This window comes from Panthera tigris, chromosome D4 (assembly GCF_018350195.1).
Source record: "Panthera tigris isolate Pti1 chromosome D4, P.tigris_Pti1_mat1.1, whole genome shotgun sequence".
Classification (NCBI taxonomy): Eukaryota; Metazoa; Chordata; class Mammalia; order Carnivora; family Felidae; genus Panthera; species Panthera tigris.
Window position 1 is genome coordinate 24,858,454 of NC_056672.1, and position 20,391 is coordinate 24,878,844.

The following is a 20,391-nucleotide window of genomic DNA, read 5'->3' on the forward strand; positions in this document are numbered from 1 at the left end:
TTTGTATATACTGTAATAAGCTTGAAAACACATTAATACAGTATACAAATATTGTTTTAAAATACATTTTTGTTCTACTTGAATCACACAAGTATTAACTAATAAATGGAGTTTTAAATTTCCAACAATCATAAGTATGAAACATTTTTTTTAAGTTTTTTTAAACACTTATTTATTTTTGAGAGACAGATACAGACAGAGCATGAGCAGGGGAGGAACAGAGAGAGAGGGAGACACAGAATACAAAGCAGGCTCCAGGCTCTGAGCTGTCAGCACAGAGCCTGGCGGGGCTCAAACTCATGAACTGCGAGATCATGAGCTGAGCCGAAATCGAGTTGGACCCTTAACCGACTGAGCCACCCAGGCACCCCTGAAACATTTTAAAAAATATTTATTTTTCTACTCTTCTGTTGTGAATGAACTTGTTCCTTGGGCATATAAGGATCTTGCTCAGTATTAACAGCCTGTGAGATTGTTGTACTTTTCTTTTAAAGTACTATAGAGGGGACACCTGGGTGGCTCAGTTAAGTGTCTGACTCTTGATTTTGGCTCAGGTCATGATTTCATGGTTCCTGGGATTGAGCCCTGTGACAGGCTCTGCGCTCACAGCGTGGAGCCTGCTTGGGATTCTGTCTCTCCTTCTGCCCCTCTCCTGCCTGCTCTTGCTCTCTCTCAAAATAAATAAACATAAAAAAAATAATAAAGTACTGTAGATAAAACTCAGTAGAAGTGTGTATCACAATTTACCAGTAGAACATAATAGCTAAGTCTAAGTCAATACATTTAGACTCAATCATATTACACTGCTAGCATTTCACATAGGGGCTTTTCTCTTGACTCATTATGGAAATTCCTAGGGAAAAAAAATATTAAAAGGGACAAAGAACTATGGAAAATATCAAAAGTCAATATTATAACATCAAGTTTGTTTTTGTTTTTTTTTTAAGTTTATTTTGAAAGAGAAAGCATGTGTGAACAGGGGAGGGGCAGAGAGAGAAGGAGAGAATCCCAAGCAGGTTTCTCACCACCAGCACAGAGCACAGCCTGAGTGGGGCTTGAATTCATGAACCATGAGATCATGACCTGACCTGAAATCAAGAGTCAGATGCTTAACTGACTGAGCCACCCAGACGTCCCAACATCAAGTTTTTCTGAGCTTTCTTTTGATAATTTCTCATGTTCTAATTACCTCCATGTTGGGGTATTGTTGGGGTCAACACAAAGATCATGATAAAAATCAAACACCATGTATGCACTGCATTCCAAGAGCAAGGAACGCAGGCAGTCCCTCCTGGTGCCAATGACAAAGGGGTGCATTGTTTGTAGAGTATTTAAAACATTGAAACTTATGAAAAGTCAGCTTGCTTTTAATTGTCAGCATCGAGATAAACAATGACAGTGATAAAATATTCCTCCCCATTGGGCAGTTGCCCCTACTGCCCTTTGAAAACACTACTGCCCATACGAGCTCAAAAGTATTACATATCCAATGCACTTGAGGTGTTTATTGTGGAAGGATCCATTCCCACATTTCTTTTCAAAAAAGATTTTTTTTTAATTTATTCATTTTTGAGAGAGACAGACAGAGCACGAACAGGGGAGGGGCAAAGAGAAAGGGAGACAGAATCCCAAGCAGGCTCAAGGCTCTAAACTGTCAGCACAGAGCCAGACACAGGGCTCAAACCCATGAACGGTGAAATCATGACCTGAGCTGAAGTCAGCTGCTTAACAGACTGAGCCACCCAGGTGCCCCCACCTTTGTCTTCAATTTTTGAAAATATAAGTGTTGAAGAATGTGTTAGTACTAATCAAGGGAACCTTTGGCCTGTTATAAATTTAAATGGAAAATATACATAATTAATATTTTTTAATATTCCAGTGAAGTTGAGAGAAGAATGGTACACAAGCAGACACTGAACTTTCAGATATTGATGCACCAGTGTTTTAAGAGTCACATGTACCTAAGGGAATAAATGAAAGAGCAAAACGGGTCATTCTTGCATTTGATGCATGAGAATTTAGGTTGACTATAGAATCAAAACTCCCACTAAGGATGTGACTCCCTAGCAATTCATTCTAAGACTTACTATAAGACCTCTATTAACTTCTTTCATATAAGACACCTATTCTTTTTTTTTTAAGTTCTTATTTATTTATTGTGAGAGAGAGAGAGTGCAAGCAGGAGAGGGGCAGAGAGAGAGGGGAGTGGAGAGAGAGAATCCCAAGCAGGCTCCACACTGCCAGCACAGAGCCCGAAGTGGGACTCAAACTCACAGGCTGGTAAAATAGCTACTCTTAAATAAGCATTTACCACATTATTGACCTGAACTAATACAAATAAGCCAACGACTAATGGCAATAAAGTCCACACTACTAAAGATCATTTGTATTTTTCCTGACTCTTCGGGCAAAGTCCATAAAGATATGAAGAACAGAGGGACCAAAAATCAAAACAAAAACATCATAACCAAAAAACCCATTAGCAAAAGAAAACAAATATTAAAGCACAAAATCACCTTCATTGATATTCTCGCCACCCAGAATTCCCATCCTTATACGATTCTCCAACTCTGTTACCTGTAACACTCTGATGTTACAGAAGGAACTAGTACTTTACAGAGGCAAATATGTTTCCTTCCAAATGCTCTAAGTGGAGAAAAACCTGTAATGAACAAAAAAAGAAAACCACACACATATTTTATATACACTCTAAAAGGCAAATACAGTGACAAAATTGTTAGACTAAGGAAAGCATATGACTGAGTAAAATTTATTAGTAGCATTTGTTAAAAAATAAGTTTACTTGCCTTGGGGGAAGTGTCATAATTCTTCTTTCCTTTGTGAGGGCACTAAGCTAGAATGACATGGAAGTTCACTTCCAGAACATATTTATTGTTCAGGACATTACTTATAGGTATGTGTTTGTGTAGGTACATGAAATCTATTATAGCATATAAAGGATATATGTTTAACCAAAAGGAAGAAAAATTGTACCTTTCTTATTTAGAAGTCAGTTCACATTTGCATTATCAAATCTAATCACCGTTGGTTTGATATAAATTTTTTTGCTTTGTTAGTGAGTTAGCTTTTAGAAAATACTTTTATGTTTCCACAGGCAAAACAAGTATATGTCAATTTCTTAGGGAAGCAAGATTCCAGAGTTAGAATATATTCTTATATGAATAATTTCTAAATCATTACTTAATTTATAAGGAATTTACAATTAGGACCTTAATTAATAACTATGCATTCATTAATAAATATATCATTGTTGTGCTTTGTTAAGGCACTGGCCTTTGCCATTATGTGTGTGTGTGTGTGTATATATATATATATATATATATATATATATATATATATATTACACATGCTATATATTGAGCATATATCCTACAAACTAAAGGCAAAAAGAAGAAACTAGCTTAAAACCAGAATCTGACTTGAAATAGTCTCTGCTTAAAATATATTTTCCAAGTTAGTTTGTAAATTCCTTGTCTAAAGTTATTTCTCATTGGGCCAATATTGGACATTGTGGTAAGTCCATTCCCAGGTAAGTCCACAGCAGTCTATTTAACCTACATTTTTTTTTAATGTTTGTTTTTGAGAGAGAGAGCAAATGAGGGAGAGCAGACAGAGGGGACGCCAGAGGATCTGAAGCAGGCTCTGCACATTCAGAACAGAGCCTGATACGAGGCTTGAACTCACAAGCCATGAGACCATGATCTGAGCCAAAATCAGATGCTTAACCAACAGAGCCACCCAAACACCCCTATTTAATCTACAATTTAAATGAATTTCAGTACTATGCTTAAGAGATACACAAACTATTCACTGATTTAGAAGTTTGTTTTGTTTTGTTTTTCTTCTCCTCTAGGAGCTGGTTTTTAGCAATGAGAACAAGGAACCCTACTCCCCAAGGCCTAGAAACCAGAAAAACAAAACCATAAGTGTTTGAGCACAAAGGGACAGTTTGGGTCTTAGGTAAGAATGGGTAGGGTCAATAACAACAGAGGAAAGGACAAAAGAAAAATATTAGTAGCAGCATCACATAAGAAAAACTGGAGTCAGCAAGGAAGTGGGTGACTCTAATTGAGTAGACATCCATAAGTCAGGGTGGTTTTACTACTGCCCAACCCAAACAGTAATTAGTTTAAGAAAAAATTTTATTTTACAAGTGAAAATGTGGAAAAGTAACACAAATGACAACAGCAGCAACAAAAAGTAACAAAATACCTCTGGTCATTATAATGGGATGTTTTCGTGATTAAAAAGTATGATGAACAAGTACAAACCGTTTGTTGGGCCAATCAGTGTTCAGTTCTTAATTCCAAACTGAAGTTTAGATTATACAGTAAGATTTAGACTAAAAAAAATCATGAAGAAAAGTTTTCATTTACATATTTACAGTCCCAATGCAGTCTGGCCTGCCTGTGTGCATGACCTGACCTAGCAGGCCGTAGAAAAAAATCTCCCAGTAAGCCCAACAGATCATTAGCTATAGAGCCTCTGGTTAGACGTCAAGTTTATAGTCATACTCCCTGTGACCAGGTATCTTTGCCTTGAAATGCTGGAATGCTTTATTGTTATTCTATTATTGCTTCCCTGTGGCAAGGAACTGCATTCTTTCCCCCAAATCTAGTAGCCTAATGAGATATATGTTGAATAGACAGGGTGGGAGAGAGACAAAGACTTACATTCCATAATATTAGCAAACCAACAATATGACATTCTGAAAACAATCTCAGAAAAAGCAGAGAACCATGTTTAAAAAGTCTAGACTGATCACCTAACCTCTGTGGACACTGAGGACCATAAATTAACTTTAACCATAAACCTAATCAGTTACCTTCATCCACAGACTGCATTTTGGCACAGATTTTCAGCTATGCCAAAACACATGCAGCAGGAGACTCCCCTGCTCATACAAGCAATATTTAACTGCATCTCTCCAAAATAACAAACACTTATTTATATTTGAGAATGATAATAATATGAACTTGTAAGATATAATTAATGTATTAAAACATACTTTTATATTATATGGCAATATACATTTGATGGATATTTTAGTTTATAATCCTACTTTTATGTTTTGTTCTTTACATATGCCTGGAAAGAAATTTTAAGCAAAGTTATAAGGGGAAATATTTAAATATTCCATTATTTGATACTATGGGAAAACGTGTTCATTTCGTTATTATGGAAATATCTGCAAGTCATTAAAACTCCCCAAATATACCACAGAAGATACACACATCTATAGTATATAAAATGATTCCTTCCTTCCCTTCTTCCTTTATCCTGAGGGAAGAACTAGTGAGCATAAGCTTTAATTTCTAACAGGTTAGAAAAAGGAATCTTACACCTCTACTAAATTGAAAACTGTATTATCAAATGCCTATGTTTTAAAGTCACTCGGCTTCCTAGCTACTTCAATGGAATCAGGAGTCATAGATCCAACCCCAACTCCAAGACTGGAACGCCGTAGTGATAGTTCCAAGGCAGAAATCTGACGTAACTCTTTACGACATAACTTTACAGACGTGACACCATGAAGCTGTCCTGCGTTTCCCACTGGCTGGATTTGGGGTGATGGTCGACTGTGAGATTTTATGAAATGATACTCGTCTAGTTCTTTTTTATCCTCATTGTTTAGCAAATGCCCACTAGTGGGTGCTAAAGAGCTACAGATTGGAGGTAATTCCGGGGCCTCTTCCCAGAGCTTCTGAGGATTCAGTTGTGTTCTTAAACTGCTTGTTGAACTGTCTAATTCTCTTTCTCTTCCACTTAACTTCATACTTTCAGTTCTGGATGCCCATTTTAATTCTTCTGCAACCATGACTGCTTCTTCAGGGTTCAGGACTCCATCTCCAGCATCACGATCTTAAAAATAACCCAAAAAGCAAAAAAAAAAAAAAAAAAAAAAAAAAAAATTAGAGCTTTCCTCAAAAACAGGAATTTTAAGGATATCCTATTATCACTCAATATAAATGATGTCTTTCAGATTAAATAACAATTTTTTAAAATCTTTATTTATTTTTGAGAGAGAGACAGAGTGTGAGCAGGAGAGGAGCAGAAAGAGAGGGAGACACAGAATCCAAAGCAGGCTCCAGGCTCTGAGCTGTCAGCACAGAGCCCGACACGGGGCTCAAACTCGTCAAACTGCGAGATCATGACCTGAGCCGAAGTCAGATGCTCAGCCGACTGAGCCACCCAGGCGCCCTTTAAGTGACTTCTTTAGACAAACAGAAGTGTGAATACGAATTATTATTTCACTTATAGACATTTTGAAGGTGAATAGCTGAGAACTTTTAATTCATGGAACAAAATTGAGAAACAGTCACCTACTGATTTTGTTTCTCCTTGGAAACACAGGAGTACTTTGGGCCTCTCCGGTGCCCTTCCATGCCTGCCCTCCACTGGGCTTGCCACTGTGAACCACAGTCCAAACCTTGGCTAAGTGAAGCCAGCATTGGAGAATACTGGCTCTATGTCTGGGGAATCTTTGGGGACATGGCATCACGTGTGTGAAAATCTAATCTTGGTTAGAAGTCCCAGCATGATGGCAGGGTTATGCTCTCTCAGGGTATTCTGGGGATCCACCATCAAAATGGAGGTGACAGCGTATCTCCTCAGTGGGGATACCCTGCTGGAATGACTGACAGGAGTGAGTGAAGAGATCAAAGCTAGAGGTCTTCAAATCAAAGAACTATCTAATATCAAAGATAAAAATTTACTTAAAAGAAGTCCATATAGGCCCTAGACCTAATATGATGAAAAATGCCAACTCTAACATACACTGGCACGTGATTAGTACTTTTTGTCCTATGAATACCAAGTATAAAAACAGAAGTTGCACACTGGCAGCTTCCAAGCCAAATCTGGCCCACAGACGTGCTTTATTTAGCCTATGAAACAACATGTGACCCCAACATTTTATTTTTCCTTACTGTGTGTATTTTATTTATTTTTGTTTTGTTTCTTTTGGGGGGGGGTTGTTTTTGTTTTGATAATTATTTTTTCTTTTTAACCCCAACATTTTCAATTGGAAAGTTACATATAAAAATATAGATTTCAGGGGCACCTGGGTAGCTTAGTCGGTTGAGCATCTGACTCTTGATTTTGGCTCAGGTCATGATCTCATGGGCATGATCCTGCGTCAGGTTCTGCACTGTGTGTGGAGCCTGCTTAGGAGTCTCTCTCTCCCCCTCTCTCCCTGCCCTTCCCCCGCGTGCTTTCTCTCTCTCAAAATAAATAAACTTAAATAAAGAGACTACTATCAAAAACCAATGAACTGAATACCAAGCCAGCTATGTATTAAGGATACTGAGTACTAAATGTATAATACTTTTTAGGGAATTCAGAATTTGATATATTTAAATCGCTGTATTTATAATTCAAACAAACCTTGTTTAATGTCATTATATTAGAGCAGCATTTCGAGATAGGATATATACAGTACAAGCTATATCTCAAATAGGATTCCAACTGTAACTTTTTTGACATTTGTATGGGGACAATATTGAAAAGAATTATGCTAACTGTTAATGGTTGTGGGTAGAATTATGGGTGATTTTTTTTGGCTTTGTCTCTATATTTTCAAATTTTTCTACAATAACTATATTACTTTTTAGAGCTAAAAAAATAAAAGTATTTAAGATGTTTCTAGGGGCGCCCGGGTGGGTCAGTCGGTTGAACATCTGACTTCAGCTCAGGTCATGATCTCATGGTTTGTGGGTTCGAGCCGCACATCGGGCTCTGTGCTGATAGCTCAGAGCCTAGAGCCTGTTTCGGATTCTGTGTCTCCCTCTCTCTCTGCCCCTCCCCCACTCACGCTCTGTCTCCCTCTGTCTCAAAAATAAACATTAAAAAAATTTTTTTTAAAAGGTGTTTCTAGGTGGGACAGCAGGTTAGCTGAACTAATATCTTCAACATTACTATCAAGACTAGCCTTTTCAGGGCATCTGGGTGGCTCAGTCTATGGAGCATATGACTCTTGATCTCAGGGTCGTGAGTTTCAGGCCCACATTGGGAGTAGAATTTACTTTAAAACGGATAAACAAATAAAAAAGGCTAGACTTCCCAAGTAAGTTGGTCAGACAGGTGTCATCACTTTATATATTTTCAAGATTATTTAACTTTTTCAAAGTTTTTTGCATTTGTCTCATTGAAGAGCAGGACGAGGATCCAGGACAAGGATTAAACCTCTATACCACCATACCACACTGGCATTTTAAGAGATGTCTAGTTGACTCAGTAATACAAACATGGGACACTGAAACACTAAATATCTAATTTCAGATATCTCGAGTTTGAAAGTGGATTTTTTTAAAGCTAAAATGGCCTTATGCTGATTGTTCTGTTTGCTACTTAATACCTGTTTCCATTTCAAATTTTTATAAGTCATGTTTCAAGTACAAGGTTCAGCTATATACTGCAGGCAGAATTTCAAGTAAATGTTTTAATTATATCAGTACCTCTCCATTACTACCTTGAAAATAAAAAAAATGTAGTCTCTCTGGCAGGATCTGCATGTTTGTATCACATTTCTATCTACAACAACTTTTATCCTAGAATATTGAACCAGGAGTTGTAAGACAAAAGACCTTAGACCATGTTCTAATTACTGTTGTGTTTGTAAGTTACTTGACCTAAGTTTCAATTCTCTTCTCTAAAAATGGGATTAGCAGACACTGGCCTACATTGAGTTTAAGGGTTGAATGAACTACTCATGAAAATGTCTATAAATTATAAATATCATAAATATAATGTAGCAGTAGAACTATCTGTCTAAGATATTACTGTTTTAAACTTTAAAGCTATGTTAATTCTGCTTACATTATATATTCAGCATGTATCTTTTCATTATGCATATATATAATTTTTCACTGGTCTCTTTACAATCTTGTTGTACCCATCTTTAAGTGGTCTTCTTTATAGATACAAAATAGGCCTGTGTTCCTAAAGGGTTGTAAAGTCAACTTTGCATGAGCCGTACTTGACTTATTAGAATACTTTCTCTATAGGAAGGCTAATTCTTTTACGAAATGTAAAATATATTATTTTAGAAATACGGATTCTTCTCTCATTGGCAGACTTGAGGAGGGTATATTTTAATCATGGCACTTTCTACTTTTGCAAGATTTTATATCATTTCATATCATTTCATTTAGGAAGGTGCTACTTCTACATAACTACATACAATTAGGCAAGAAAGCATCTTTGGCTCAACAGTGAGTTTTATTATATTTTTGAATTTCAAGAGGTCATGGTGAAAAAGACCTGTCTGATCTTAGAAATATACACAATATACCTTTACTTGTAGTATTCACTATTTATTTTACATTTTTGTAATAATCAGAACACTTAATTTATGATAATATAGGAAACAACAGCTATCTTAGATTATAGGGTTATTTTAAGTAAGGGGATACAAAAGCCCATGGCACATGACAGCCAATAAATATGTGACATTTCCTTCACACATCTACATTTGTTTCTTCGTTCACTTCCCCTGTGATTCTGTGGCATCCACAGATTAGACAATTTAAAAATTTTAATTCAGTATATTAACATACAGTGTTGTATTAGTTCTAAATGTACAATACAGTGATTCAACAATTCTATATACTGCTATGTTAAGTGTACTCTTAATCCCCTTTACCTATGTTACCCATCCTTCCACCCATCTCCCCTGTGGTAACGACCAGTTTGTTCTCTATAGCTAAGAGTCTGTTTTTCTGGTTTGTCTCTTTTTCAAACATTTGTTTTGTTTCTTAAATTCCACATATAAGTGAGATCATATGGTATTTGTCTTTCTCTGACTTTTTTCACTTAGCATTATACCCTCTAGATCTATCCATGTCCTTGCAAATGGCAAGATTCCATTCCATTCTTTTTTATGGAATATTTTATGAATATTCCATGGTATATATGTATGTGTATATATGTATATATACATACATACATATACACCATGGTACACATGGTGTACATACATATATACCATGATATATATGTACTGGACACTTGGGTTGAGTCCATAATTTGGCTATTGTAAATAATGCTGCAAAGAACATGAGGGTGCACATATCTTTTTGAATTAGTATTTTCAAACTTTTGGGTAAATACCCAGTAGTGGAATTACTCGATCATATAGTAATTTTGTTTTTAATGTGAGGAAACTCCCTACTATTGAGGAAGTCCACAGTGGCTGCACCAGTTTGCATTCCCACCAGCAGTGCATGAGGGTTCCTTCTCCACATCCTCGCCAATACTTGCTGTTCCTTGTGTTGTTGATTTGAACATTACATGTAGTTCCTGACAGGTGTGAGGTGGTATCACCTTGTGGTTTTGATTCGCATTTTCCTGATGATCAGGACTAGACGACTATTTTTGTTTACCGAGACCAATACAAGTTAAATATCAAATTCTAAATAACCACATCAATTGGAAAAGGCTAAACTCCAAGTCAGTCACCAAATACTAGATACACCAAATACTGTCAGCGTGACAAGTAACACTAAAGGTCTTACGTTCAGATGGTACTTGTTGCCGCCGAACTGTTTCCCCTACCAATTCCTTAAGTTTCTTCTTAAGATCTCTGCTAGTTTTCTTATAGAAATAAAGGTCTTTTTCCAGCTGCTGGATTTTATCTTCATATGTTTTGAAAGTTTCCATAATGCCTTCCCCCTCTTGCTCTATGAAATAGAAATTTACACTTCAAATCAGTTTAAAATAAATGGCTGAAAATTATGTTCTAACATAGTCTCCAGACTATACTTAATGAGTCAGAAGTATGTTACCTGTATCTGGTACCTGAAAGGATTTGTTTGCAGCTACAACTTGGATTCTTCTAGCCTTAGTCACCTTCTCCACCCTACCCCCTATCAATTACCACATTTTCACAATTCATAACTGCTTTTTGAGTAGCACTCACTAGATTTATCCTTAGAACAGCATAAATAAGGTGTTTTCCATTAAAAGTTCATGTTTGGAACCTGTCCATCAGTTGCATCACTTAAAGTTCCTATCAGGAACTGTGGATGTATGGAAAGTCATAGGCTCAAGAAATCTATAGCCAAGCCTCTACCTCTAAAAAAAAACTCCAAAAACCTGTCAAAAGAGGCTACAGAAAGATTAAATAACAAAAGCAAATACCCATACAAAAAGACCGGAAAATAGCATAAGTTGTAGTTTATGCTACAATATAGCTTAAAGCTTCTAATTAATATTTATGAATGTCTAATAAACTGTCCCTATTGCGTATGTTTTAGAATCAGTAAAACCTAGTTATTGACCCTCTGGAAATAAATACTTTCCGACCTACTTTTTCCTATTGGTAAATTTACAAAATGGTCCTACTGTTTGTAATGATCCTTTGTTGTAACTGGCTGTTTTGAAAAATGTGATCTAAGTATATTGGATATTTTAAATTAACTCATTATCTTGTATTTAAAAGTACTTTAGGGGCACCTGGGTGGCTCAATTGGTTAAGCATCTGACTCTTCAGCTCAGGTCATGATTTCACAGTTCATGGTATCGAGCCCTGATTCTCTTTCCCTCTCTCTGCTCCTACCCTGCTCACTCGTGCACTCTCTCTCTCTCTCTCTCAATCTCTCAAAAATAAATAAATAAACTTTTAAAAATACTTTAAATTAGGGGTTCCTGGCTAGCTCAGTATAGTGTGCAACTCTTGATTTTGGGGTTGTGAGTTTAAGCCCCATGTTCGATATAGAGATTAGTTAAAAAAAATCTTTGGGGCGCCTGGGTGGCTCAGTCGGTTAAGCGGCCGACTTCGGCTAAGGTCATGATCTCTCGGTCCGTGAGTTCAAGCCCCACGTCGGGCTCTGTGCTGACCGCTCAGAGCCTGGAGCCTGTTTCAGATTCTGTGTCTCCCTCTCGCTGACCCTCCCCTGTTCATGTTCTGTCTCAAAAATAAATAAAACGTTAAAAAAATGTTTAAAAAAAAAAATCTTTAAAAAAAAATCTTTTAAAAATACTTGAAATTAGGGGTGCGTGGGTGGCTCAGTCGGTTAAGCGGCCGACTTTGGCTCAGGTCATGATCTCGCGGTCTGTAAGTTCGAGCCCTCCGTTGGGCTCTGTGCTGACAGCTCAGAGCCTAGAGCCTGTTTCAGATTCTGTGTCTCCCTCTCTCTGACCCTCCCGTTCATGCTCTGTCTCTCCCTGTCTCAAAAAAAAAAAAAAAAAAAAAAAAAAAAAAGTTAAAAAAAATACTTGAAATTAATAACACCATAAATCAGAATCCTCATAAAGAATACATCTGGGCATCTGGGTGGCTCAGCAAGTTAAGCGTCAAACTCCTGATTTTGGCTCAGGTCATGATCTCACAGTTCGTAAGACTGAGCCCCGCACTGGGCTCTGTGCTGACAGTGTGGAGCCTACTTGGGATTCTGTCGCTCCCTCTCTCTCTGGCCCCTCCCCTTTGTGTGTGTGCATGTGTTCTCTCTCTCTCTCTCTCTCTCAGAATAATTAGGTATTTAAAAATATTATATATGTCAACTTAATTTTACATACCATATTTAGCTGAAATTAGAAAATTCATAAATTATTAACATTTTGTTATGAAAAACTTATCCCAGCTATAGAAATGAATGATTTTTAAAATGTTCTTATTTGGCTATAGCATGAGCTTTTGTGGTACAATGCATGTCACTTGAAAAATACATTAAAAATTCTAATAAGGGGTGCTTGGATGGCTCAGTCAGTTGAGCGTCCAACACTTGATTTTGGCCCAGATCATGATCCCAGGGTCATGGGATCAAGCCCTGTGTCAGGCTCCATGCTGGGGGTGGAGCCTGCTTAGGATTCTTACTCCCTCTGCCCCTCTCCTCCACTCTCATGTTCTCTCTCTCTCTCTCTCTCTCTAAAACAAAAACAAAAACAAAAACAAAGAAAACCCCCACAAATCTATTAAAATATCACTTTATAGAGACTTAAGACAGAACTAAAATAAGGTAAGGAGAGCTGTTTGAATGAAGTGATGTATAGGATCCTGTCAAGGAAATCCTGTCATCAGACAACCGCTTGCTAATTAACTGGCTATAAAATTAACTTAGAGGCACACTGCTTCAACACTCAAATTTATATATTTCCCAATTTTCTGCTTGCTCATGTTGTTTCTCCATTGTTTAACCCATTTCCAGCTATAGATTCACAAGAATCAAGACTAAGCAGCTAAGCAGCCTGGATTGAAGCATTACTAGCATCGCCAGGCAGCGCTTCTGTTGCCATAGCAACTACGTACTGGCCAAATGGCAGGTAACATGAGGACCAACTGCTATGACTGCTCTTTTCACACCAGAGTTGACGGCTGAACTACTGTGCACTGATTAACAGTATGTGTCCACTGATGGTAGACTAATTTTGACCTAAGAAATAATCTTAATGCATAAAACTTACAACTAACTGAGTACTGTGACAAATATAACTAGAAATCTGACAAAGCCTATCGCTTTAATTTTCTGGAGGGAAAGTAATTTAAATATCAAGGTACTATATCCTTTGGCGACAGAAACTTTTCAACTGTGTACCACAAAGCTAGAAGTCATCCCACATTTGTACATAGAAAATAGACCAACAACAGGGCACCCGGGTGGCTCAGTAGGTTAAGCGTCTGACTCTTGATTCGGCTTAGGTCATGATCTCAGGGTTCATGAGATAGAGCCCTGCGTCAGGCTCTGTGCTGGTAGTGTGGAGCCTGCTTGGGATTCTCTCTCCGTCTCTCTCTGCCCCTCCCCCATTCATGCTTGCTGTCTCTCAAGATAAATAAACTTAAAAAAAAATAGACCAACAACAAACTGAGGGGGGGGTTCTTGTGTGTAGCACTAGGGACAGGCAGAGGGATGGCATTTCAAGCATGAATAGCCCTACATCACAGTCAACTATCCCCACGTGTGGTAACCCAACTATCCCCTACGTGTGGTAAACATGCAAAGCACAAAAACAAGTACAAGTAGTAACTATTTATTCATGTTTGACTTTTCATGTTGGGAGTTTTCATTAATCAAATTCTGTCCTATCTTCCTTTCCTAGCCCCTCTGACACATCATTTTTCCACAACTGACCAGAAGGGGCAGGTACCTTTAACATGATGCAACAGCAGCTGCAGTTTTTGCTCATGTTCCTTTTGCTGGAGAGTCAGTCTCCGGTCGCACTGCAATTTCAGATGTTCCAGTGCAGATTCCAACTCACGAACCATATTATCCCGTTCCAGAATCTTCATTTTAACTTCTTCATTCTCTAACTGTAGTTTCCGTCCAGTTTCTCGCAAAATGACCACCTAGCAAAGAAATTTTTTGACCTTTTAACTTTGTCTTAAATAGCCTAATATAATAAGCTACTTCTCTCAGGCTACCTAAAGAACTCCCTTAGTCCCCATGGAATAACTAAGCGAATGCTTTGTAACATACCCACAAAATAACCCAATAGCCTTTTGAGTTGGTTGGGATTCTGAACTGGTTACAAGCTTCATTTTAAATATAATGTGGCTCTATCACCCCCTCCATCATCTCTTAGACATGGTCTCTGCAGTTTATATTTACAATCCTATAACTATTTCTCCAGTCTAAGAAGATAACAGGAACCTAAAGACTCTTGTAACATCCACGTAATTCCCAGTTTTAACTCCAAAATGGATGTTATAAATAAGTAACAGACTTTTCTGAAACTGTAAATACAGAGTTCAGTCTCAGACTGTGCATTTAGTCCAATGGGTTCTTCTCTGCACTGCTGTGAAGTGAAGATACTTCACAGAACTCACTAATGTAATGACCTTCTGTCTAGAAATAAATACTCAGGTTCCCAGGGTCAGAAAACCCACTGACCTTAACCTGGGTGCTTTGGGTTAAGAACCTGTGCTCTAACCCGTGAGTTCTCTGTATCAGAGCCTCAGACAGCACCACACCATTTTTCTGCCCTTCATACATGTGGTAATAAGGATGCACTCTGATCAATGATAGTAGCTTACTACTGACAGTCATTATTCAAGAAGAGGGCTGTGTATAACATCTCCATTAATTTTTTCATCTTTATTTCACTTGTCTAACAGAACTAGAATTTTATTTTAAAATTCCAGTGTTTTATTTTTCATTAATTGTCTGATATTCCTTTACACTGAATATACCTTTCAGAGAAAAGAGTTATCTGTTTAACACTTCATAATATATACCTTAAGAGAAGACATCATTCAGGTTAATGCTAAAATCTACTATTATCTTCATTTCAGTTCACAGGTCTGATGATAATGTACAGGTACAACCCCCACCCCCCCCCCAGCAACGAAGGAAAGGGAACCCAAAGTTGGAGGGCCCTTGATTTTTCATGAATGCTGAGCAGCAACAAGCAAATCCAGAAAATATCCAAGAAATAGTAACTGAGGAATAGAACTTGAATTCTTCGGTTTTTAAAACTATTACAAAAAGCCCTTCTTTCAAAAGGCCCTTCCAACTTCAAGAACCTCCCGAAGTTGGACATGCACAAAACTTTCAGATGATTACACTCAGTACTGGGAATGGGAAATCATACTTCAATGGTATTTATGCCATCAAATTTTTAGGCCTTTCAATTTCTTAAATGTGAGACATATAAGCATCCTGACCCACCCTTCTATAAGAAAATCCTGTCCCTCAGGAACAAACCTTATTGAAATATCTGAAAAGAATAGCTCTAATCTCAATGGGACTCAGGCAAATTAGTTTTTCCAAGACATTTGCTTCACTACAAGAGAGGTTTTGGAATGAAGCTCTGAGCGAGTTCTGGCGACTCCGGATACTTTCATTCTTGTATTCAATTGCAGCTTCCAAAGCTTCAATCCCTTCTTCAAGTTGAAAAAGAACATGTTCTTCCTAGATATAATAGAAATCACCCATTTTAAATGTAATACTACAACTTGGACTTGGTCATACACTAAGATCTCAACTATGCTATTGGAGTCTAACAAACATTACCATTTGTCTACTAAATTTTAATAATGTTTATTGAGTGCCTGCAATGCTACACAATGTATGTGTATACACACATATATAAAACATAGAATCATTGAATGCTTGCAATAAACTTTGTGTAGTAAAATGGAAAAGGCAAAAGCTAGGTGAGTTATGAAACGTCCCAAGGTCATACGGCAAATGCCAATAACCAGGAAATACACTTGAACAAAGCCTCAGCCTCCAGGACCAGCACTATTGCCAGGTGTCTCCTTCCACAGCTCCTAAAGTGTATATTATGTGTCCGAGAGATCTGGATACTCCCTAGTATCCCTTCAAAGATCTATCGAAATAACAGACTGCCAGGAGGGAAAGAAGAAATAGATTTAGAATAAATTATTAAGGACTAGTCATCAGAAGAGAATCTCTTAGGGAGAAAAGATTATGGCATAAAAAAAAAAGTAGTGAGAATTTAAGGACATGAAACATTTCATAAAATTCCTATGAGATGTCATTACGGGGCAAACAAAGGCATTAAAAATGGTGGTGGTACAACTTTTTTCATATGCTAGAGAAGATTTCCTTCGTAGGGAAAAAAAAACCCACAACAAACCTGATGAATCCCTGTCAGTTCTTCGGACTATCCAAACACATAATATTTGGGGGTGTCCAAATTTCTGGCAAGAAATTATTTCAAACTTGGTGAGACTTGGATAAATATTTCTGTATACCTGTATGTATGGTGGAGGGTTACCACAACTTTGAGTTCCTTGAAGGCAGACCATCTTGTCCATACTCAAGTCCTTACTGCCTGGCACAGTACCTATCATACAGTTTAAACTCAGTAAGTATCTGCTGAATGAGTTAATGAGGAAAAGGGAGAAAAAAATATTTTCATATGTCTGATTATGTGATCGAAATATTTCTTTCCACTCCTTCCCCCAGCATTTCAACAGAAAATAAGGTTAATATTTCTGATCTACCTAAAGAATAGACTGACTTTCAGAACTCCTTTTCTGGAATCCAGGGAAAAGGTATGTTAACTCATTCCAGTGGGAGGTTGAGTAATACTTACTAAAAAAAAATTTTATAAAATATCTCCTGAAAGAGCTATTTTGTTTCTCTGTGCAATCACTAACCATCAAGGATTTGATGATTTGATAATCACTCCATCAGGAAGAAAATAATATTCACCTTTTTAAGAAAAACAAACTTAAGTCCTGAAAGGTACATTGGTGAATGGATAAGAGTAACCAGAAAATAAAAGTGGACTATCCAAAGAACATATTTAACTTTTGAATGCATACTATGATATTTTCCAAAAACAAATGTGGCAAGAGTTTACCTTTATATATGTCTGAGAACAATTTGGCCCAAATTTAGTTTCTATAGTTTGCATCTAAGTTAGGGAAGTACTGAGATAATATAAGGCAGTATGAATACAGAACCCTGAGGATGGCCCAATCCAGTGAGGCTGCAGTGTATAAATATTCGTGATTCCCTTGAACCCAGCAATAGGTGTGGGTTGGCAAGATGAATGGCAATGGGAAACTGTTCCAGGATGAAAAATGGCCTGGAGGCAAATGACAGATTATCAAGAGTTGACTAATGTTTTATCACAGAGCACTGCTTTTTCACACATGCACCAGGGATCTTGTTAAAATGCAGATTTCTGATTCAGCAGGTCTGGGTGTGGCCCAAGGCTCTGCATTTCTAACAGGCTCCCAGGTGAGGCTGCTGCAGATCCAGAGAGCACACTAAGAGCAACAAGCACCTAAAGCAGGGGGTCTCCAAACAGTTTAGATCACACATCCCTATCAGCGGAAAACCAAAACCAAAACCAAACACACATAAAGTAAACACTTTTAAGCACTGTATATACGTATATTTCTCCGTAAGTTATATGCATGCAGTTTAGTGATAAAACATGAAATTGAAAGTACAAGTGAAATAAACATAATAGTTCTTATATTTTCTCCTATGCCCCTCTCACTGAGCAACTGCTGTGAATTATTAGAAAAATGGAGTTGAAGTATTTTTTTAAATTTGTTTACGGAATTTACCCACAGAACGAAGTATTTGTCTGTATTAAATTGTTGCAGAATCCTGTACTAGTTTAATCTAAAATCTTTCTATCACTTCCCATTATGAAAACGGTTTTAATCTATTGTGGCAAGAGAAAATAATTCTAAGCTAGTTTAAAGACATCGAAATAGCCAACTATTGCACCTAGATTTTACTGATGTCTTGTGTCACATCACAATCTCATGTTCCTGATCACCTGCTATTGGCAGATCTGTTTGGTAATGTTAATCTTGGCATTAAGACAGTAGTGAGAGCAGAGCCCACTTGAGACTGACACTAAGAAGAACCAACCTTGTGGAAGAAGGCTGCACGGAAGCTCCCATAGCTGATGGAACCCCACGAATTGTAGGAGGCTCATCATTCCCTCAAACCAATCCAGACTGGCTGCTACACAGGTATTATGCATGGTGCTGTGTTTTCCCCACAAAACCCTAAATAATGTTTTTTAGTTACAGAATTCTATATGAAATAGAAATGTAAATGTTTCTTGATAGTGACAATGGAACTTCTACCCCTTCTGCAAAAATAATTTGCTCGTTCCCTTCTCCATGCCTTATTTATGGTGTTCTATCTACAATGGCCTTCTTTCTTGTTATCTGCCAGTATCGTGGTTTTCATAATTCAGCTCAAGTTTCTTTAAATTTTTTTTTTTTAACATTTATTTATTTTTGAGAGAGCGAGACAGAGCCTGAGCTGGGGAGGGGCAGAGAGAGAGGGAGACACAGAATTGGAAGCAGGCTCCAGACTCTGAGCTGTCAGCACAGAGCCCGATGCGGGGCTCAAACTCATGGACCATGAGATCATGACCTGAGCTGAAGTTGGAAACCCAACCGACTGAGCCACCCAGGCACCCCTCAGCTCAAGTTTCTAATGCACCAAAGTTGCCTTGATGAATCTTCCCCCCACGTGATCACTGCATTGCTTTGTATAAATAATATAATAAGTATAGTTTTATTACATTATTATAACTTGCTTTTTTTATGTTCTTCAGGGTTTAGAGTTTTTTTATATTTGTCTCTTTTCCCCAGATAGAGTATGAATTTCTCAAAAGAAGCATAATGCTTTTTACTGTTTTGGTTTCTTCTATAGGGTCCGGTAACAGTCTTGGGCAGGCAAGAATTCCTTAAATACTAATATTATATTTTGCAGTATCTTAGGCTCTCATACCTCTCGATCTACAAGGCCAGGCTCCAATTTAACAGCCCCAGGAGGACAGTCTGATTCTGTGATCCTCTCAGCTACTCATGTTATTAAACTGGGCAGTGAAGCTTATAATGCCACATAGCCCCCAATCAAGTTAGTCTTCAATTTCTTTCATCCACACAGTGAACAACAATCTCATTCATGAAATCTTTGCTCTTGTTCCTTCTTACCCAGCCCCCTTAACTTCCATCTCCCATTTGCTCCAATCTAAAACCATACGAGATTCGGCAAGGTGCGTGATCCCCAGCTACTCACTTTCCCTTAACAATCTTCTCTTGCTTTGGTCATGACAGGACAGCAACAATAAATATTTGCATAGAGGGGCATGTGGGGGGCTCAGTTGGTTAAGCATATGACTCTTGATCTTGGCTCAGGTCATGATATCACAGTTCGTGAGTTGGAGCCCTATGTCTGGCTCTGCGCTGACAATGCAGAGCCTGCTTGGCATTCTCTCTCTCTGTGCCCCTCCCCTGCTTGTACTCTCTCTCTCCTCTCAAAATAAATCAATAAACTTACAAAATATTTGTAGAGAACATCTAGGCTCAAAAATTCATACTTGTCTGATAAAGTAAGGGATAAGTACCATTGCCAACTGATGTAAAATTTTGAAAAAAGACAAAGTCTGGGACAATTGTGACAGCCAATAAATATACTATCTTTTATAGAGTTTAAAAAAATAAAGGTGAGAGGAGCCATAAGCTCTCCCAAATGAAAACTGCAACTCAAAGGTATTTTTATTGGGATTTGAGTTCTATGCATCTACTTGGGCTGGAATATGCTCCTGCAGGCTGGGCCTTTCTGAAGGAATTAACCCTTAATGTCCTAGTCATTCATGTATGTAACGAATTACCTAATATCGTTCAAGAAAGTTGCAGAGAGAGGAGGTAGGTGCTCTCTTCGGAAGAACTGAGAAAAAGAGTTCTTCAGCTCATCTGTGTTCTGTGATGTCAGATGAGAAACCCCAGCTGAGAAAGTCCCTACTCAAGGTAAATGTTAGTTTCCCATCCGTGGAGATGCCAGTAGGAGGCCATGTTCACGGACCCCTGTGTGAGGATATTACAGTCTCTGGTCAAGCATGGCTTATGGCACCTAATGGGTGCCAGCTCAACTCATTACATCTGACAAAGTTTCAAGAAAACAGAGTTTACCAGATTTATCC

The 20,391-nt window shown here is 37.8% G+C and overlaps 1 protein-coding gene and 1 long non-coding RNA gene across 16 annotated transcripts in view; one reads left to right on the top strand and one right to left on the bottom strand.

Moving 5' to 3' along the window:
• The window catches only part of LOC122233122, a 48,445-nt gene that overhangs the window by 14,654 nt on the left and 13,400 nt on the right, over nucleotides 1–20,391 (top strand). For 6 of the 7 annotated variants that reach the window (XR_006210591.1, XR_006210594.1, XR_006210596.1 and 3 more), the window contains 3 exons: nucleotides 13,167–13,358; nucleotides 16,890–16,978; nucleotides 18,239–18,424. This is a non-coding gene — a long non-coding RNA (uncharacterized LOC122233122). Of the gene's footprint in view, nucleotides 1–3,874; nucleotides 3,982–13,166; nucleotides 13,359–16,889; nucleotides 16,979–18,238; nucleotides 18,425–20,391 lie in introns of all 7 variants that reach the window. The other variant, XR_006210593.1, reaches the window with a different exon arrangement.
• Nucleotides 1–20,391, bottom strand: part of KIF27 (kinesin family member 27) — a 98,129-nt gene that overhangs the window by 2,211 nt on the left and 75,527 nt on the right. For 3 of the 9 annotated variants that reach the window (XM_042964522.1, XM_042964523.1, XM_042964521.1), the window contains exons 15-18: nucleotides 15,660–15,866; nucleotides 14,104–14,302; nucleotides 10,536–10,700; nucleotides 4,175–5,883 (exon numbers count right to left, since the gene is read on the bottom strand). In XM_042964522.1, the coding sequence (XP_042820456.1) occupies nucleotides 5,399–5,883; nucleotides 10,536–10,700; nucleotides 14,104–14,302; nucleotides 15,660–15,866 (1,056 nt within the window). In that variant the 3' untranslated portion in view covers nucleotides 4,175–5,398. Of the gene's footprint in view, nucleotides 1–1,795; nucleotides 1,962–2,516; nucleotides 2,663–2,702; nucleotides 3,139–4,174; nucleotides 5,884–10,535; nucleotides 10,701–14,103; nucleotides 14,303–15,659; nucleotides 15,867–20,391 lie in introns of those variants that run through there. The other 6 variants (XR_006210589.1, XM_042964525.1, XR_006210588.1 and 3 more) reach the window with 6 other exon arrangements.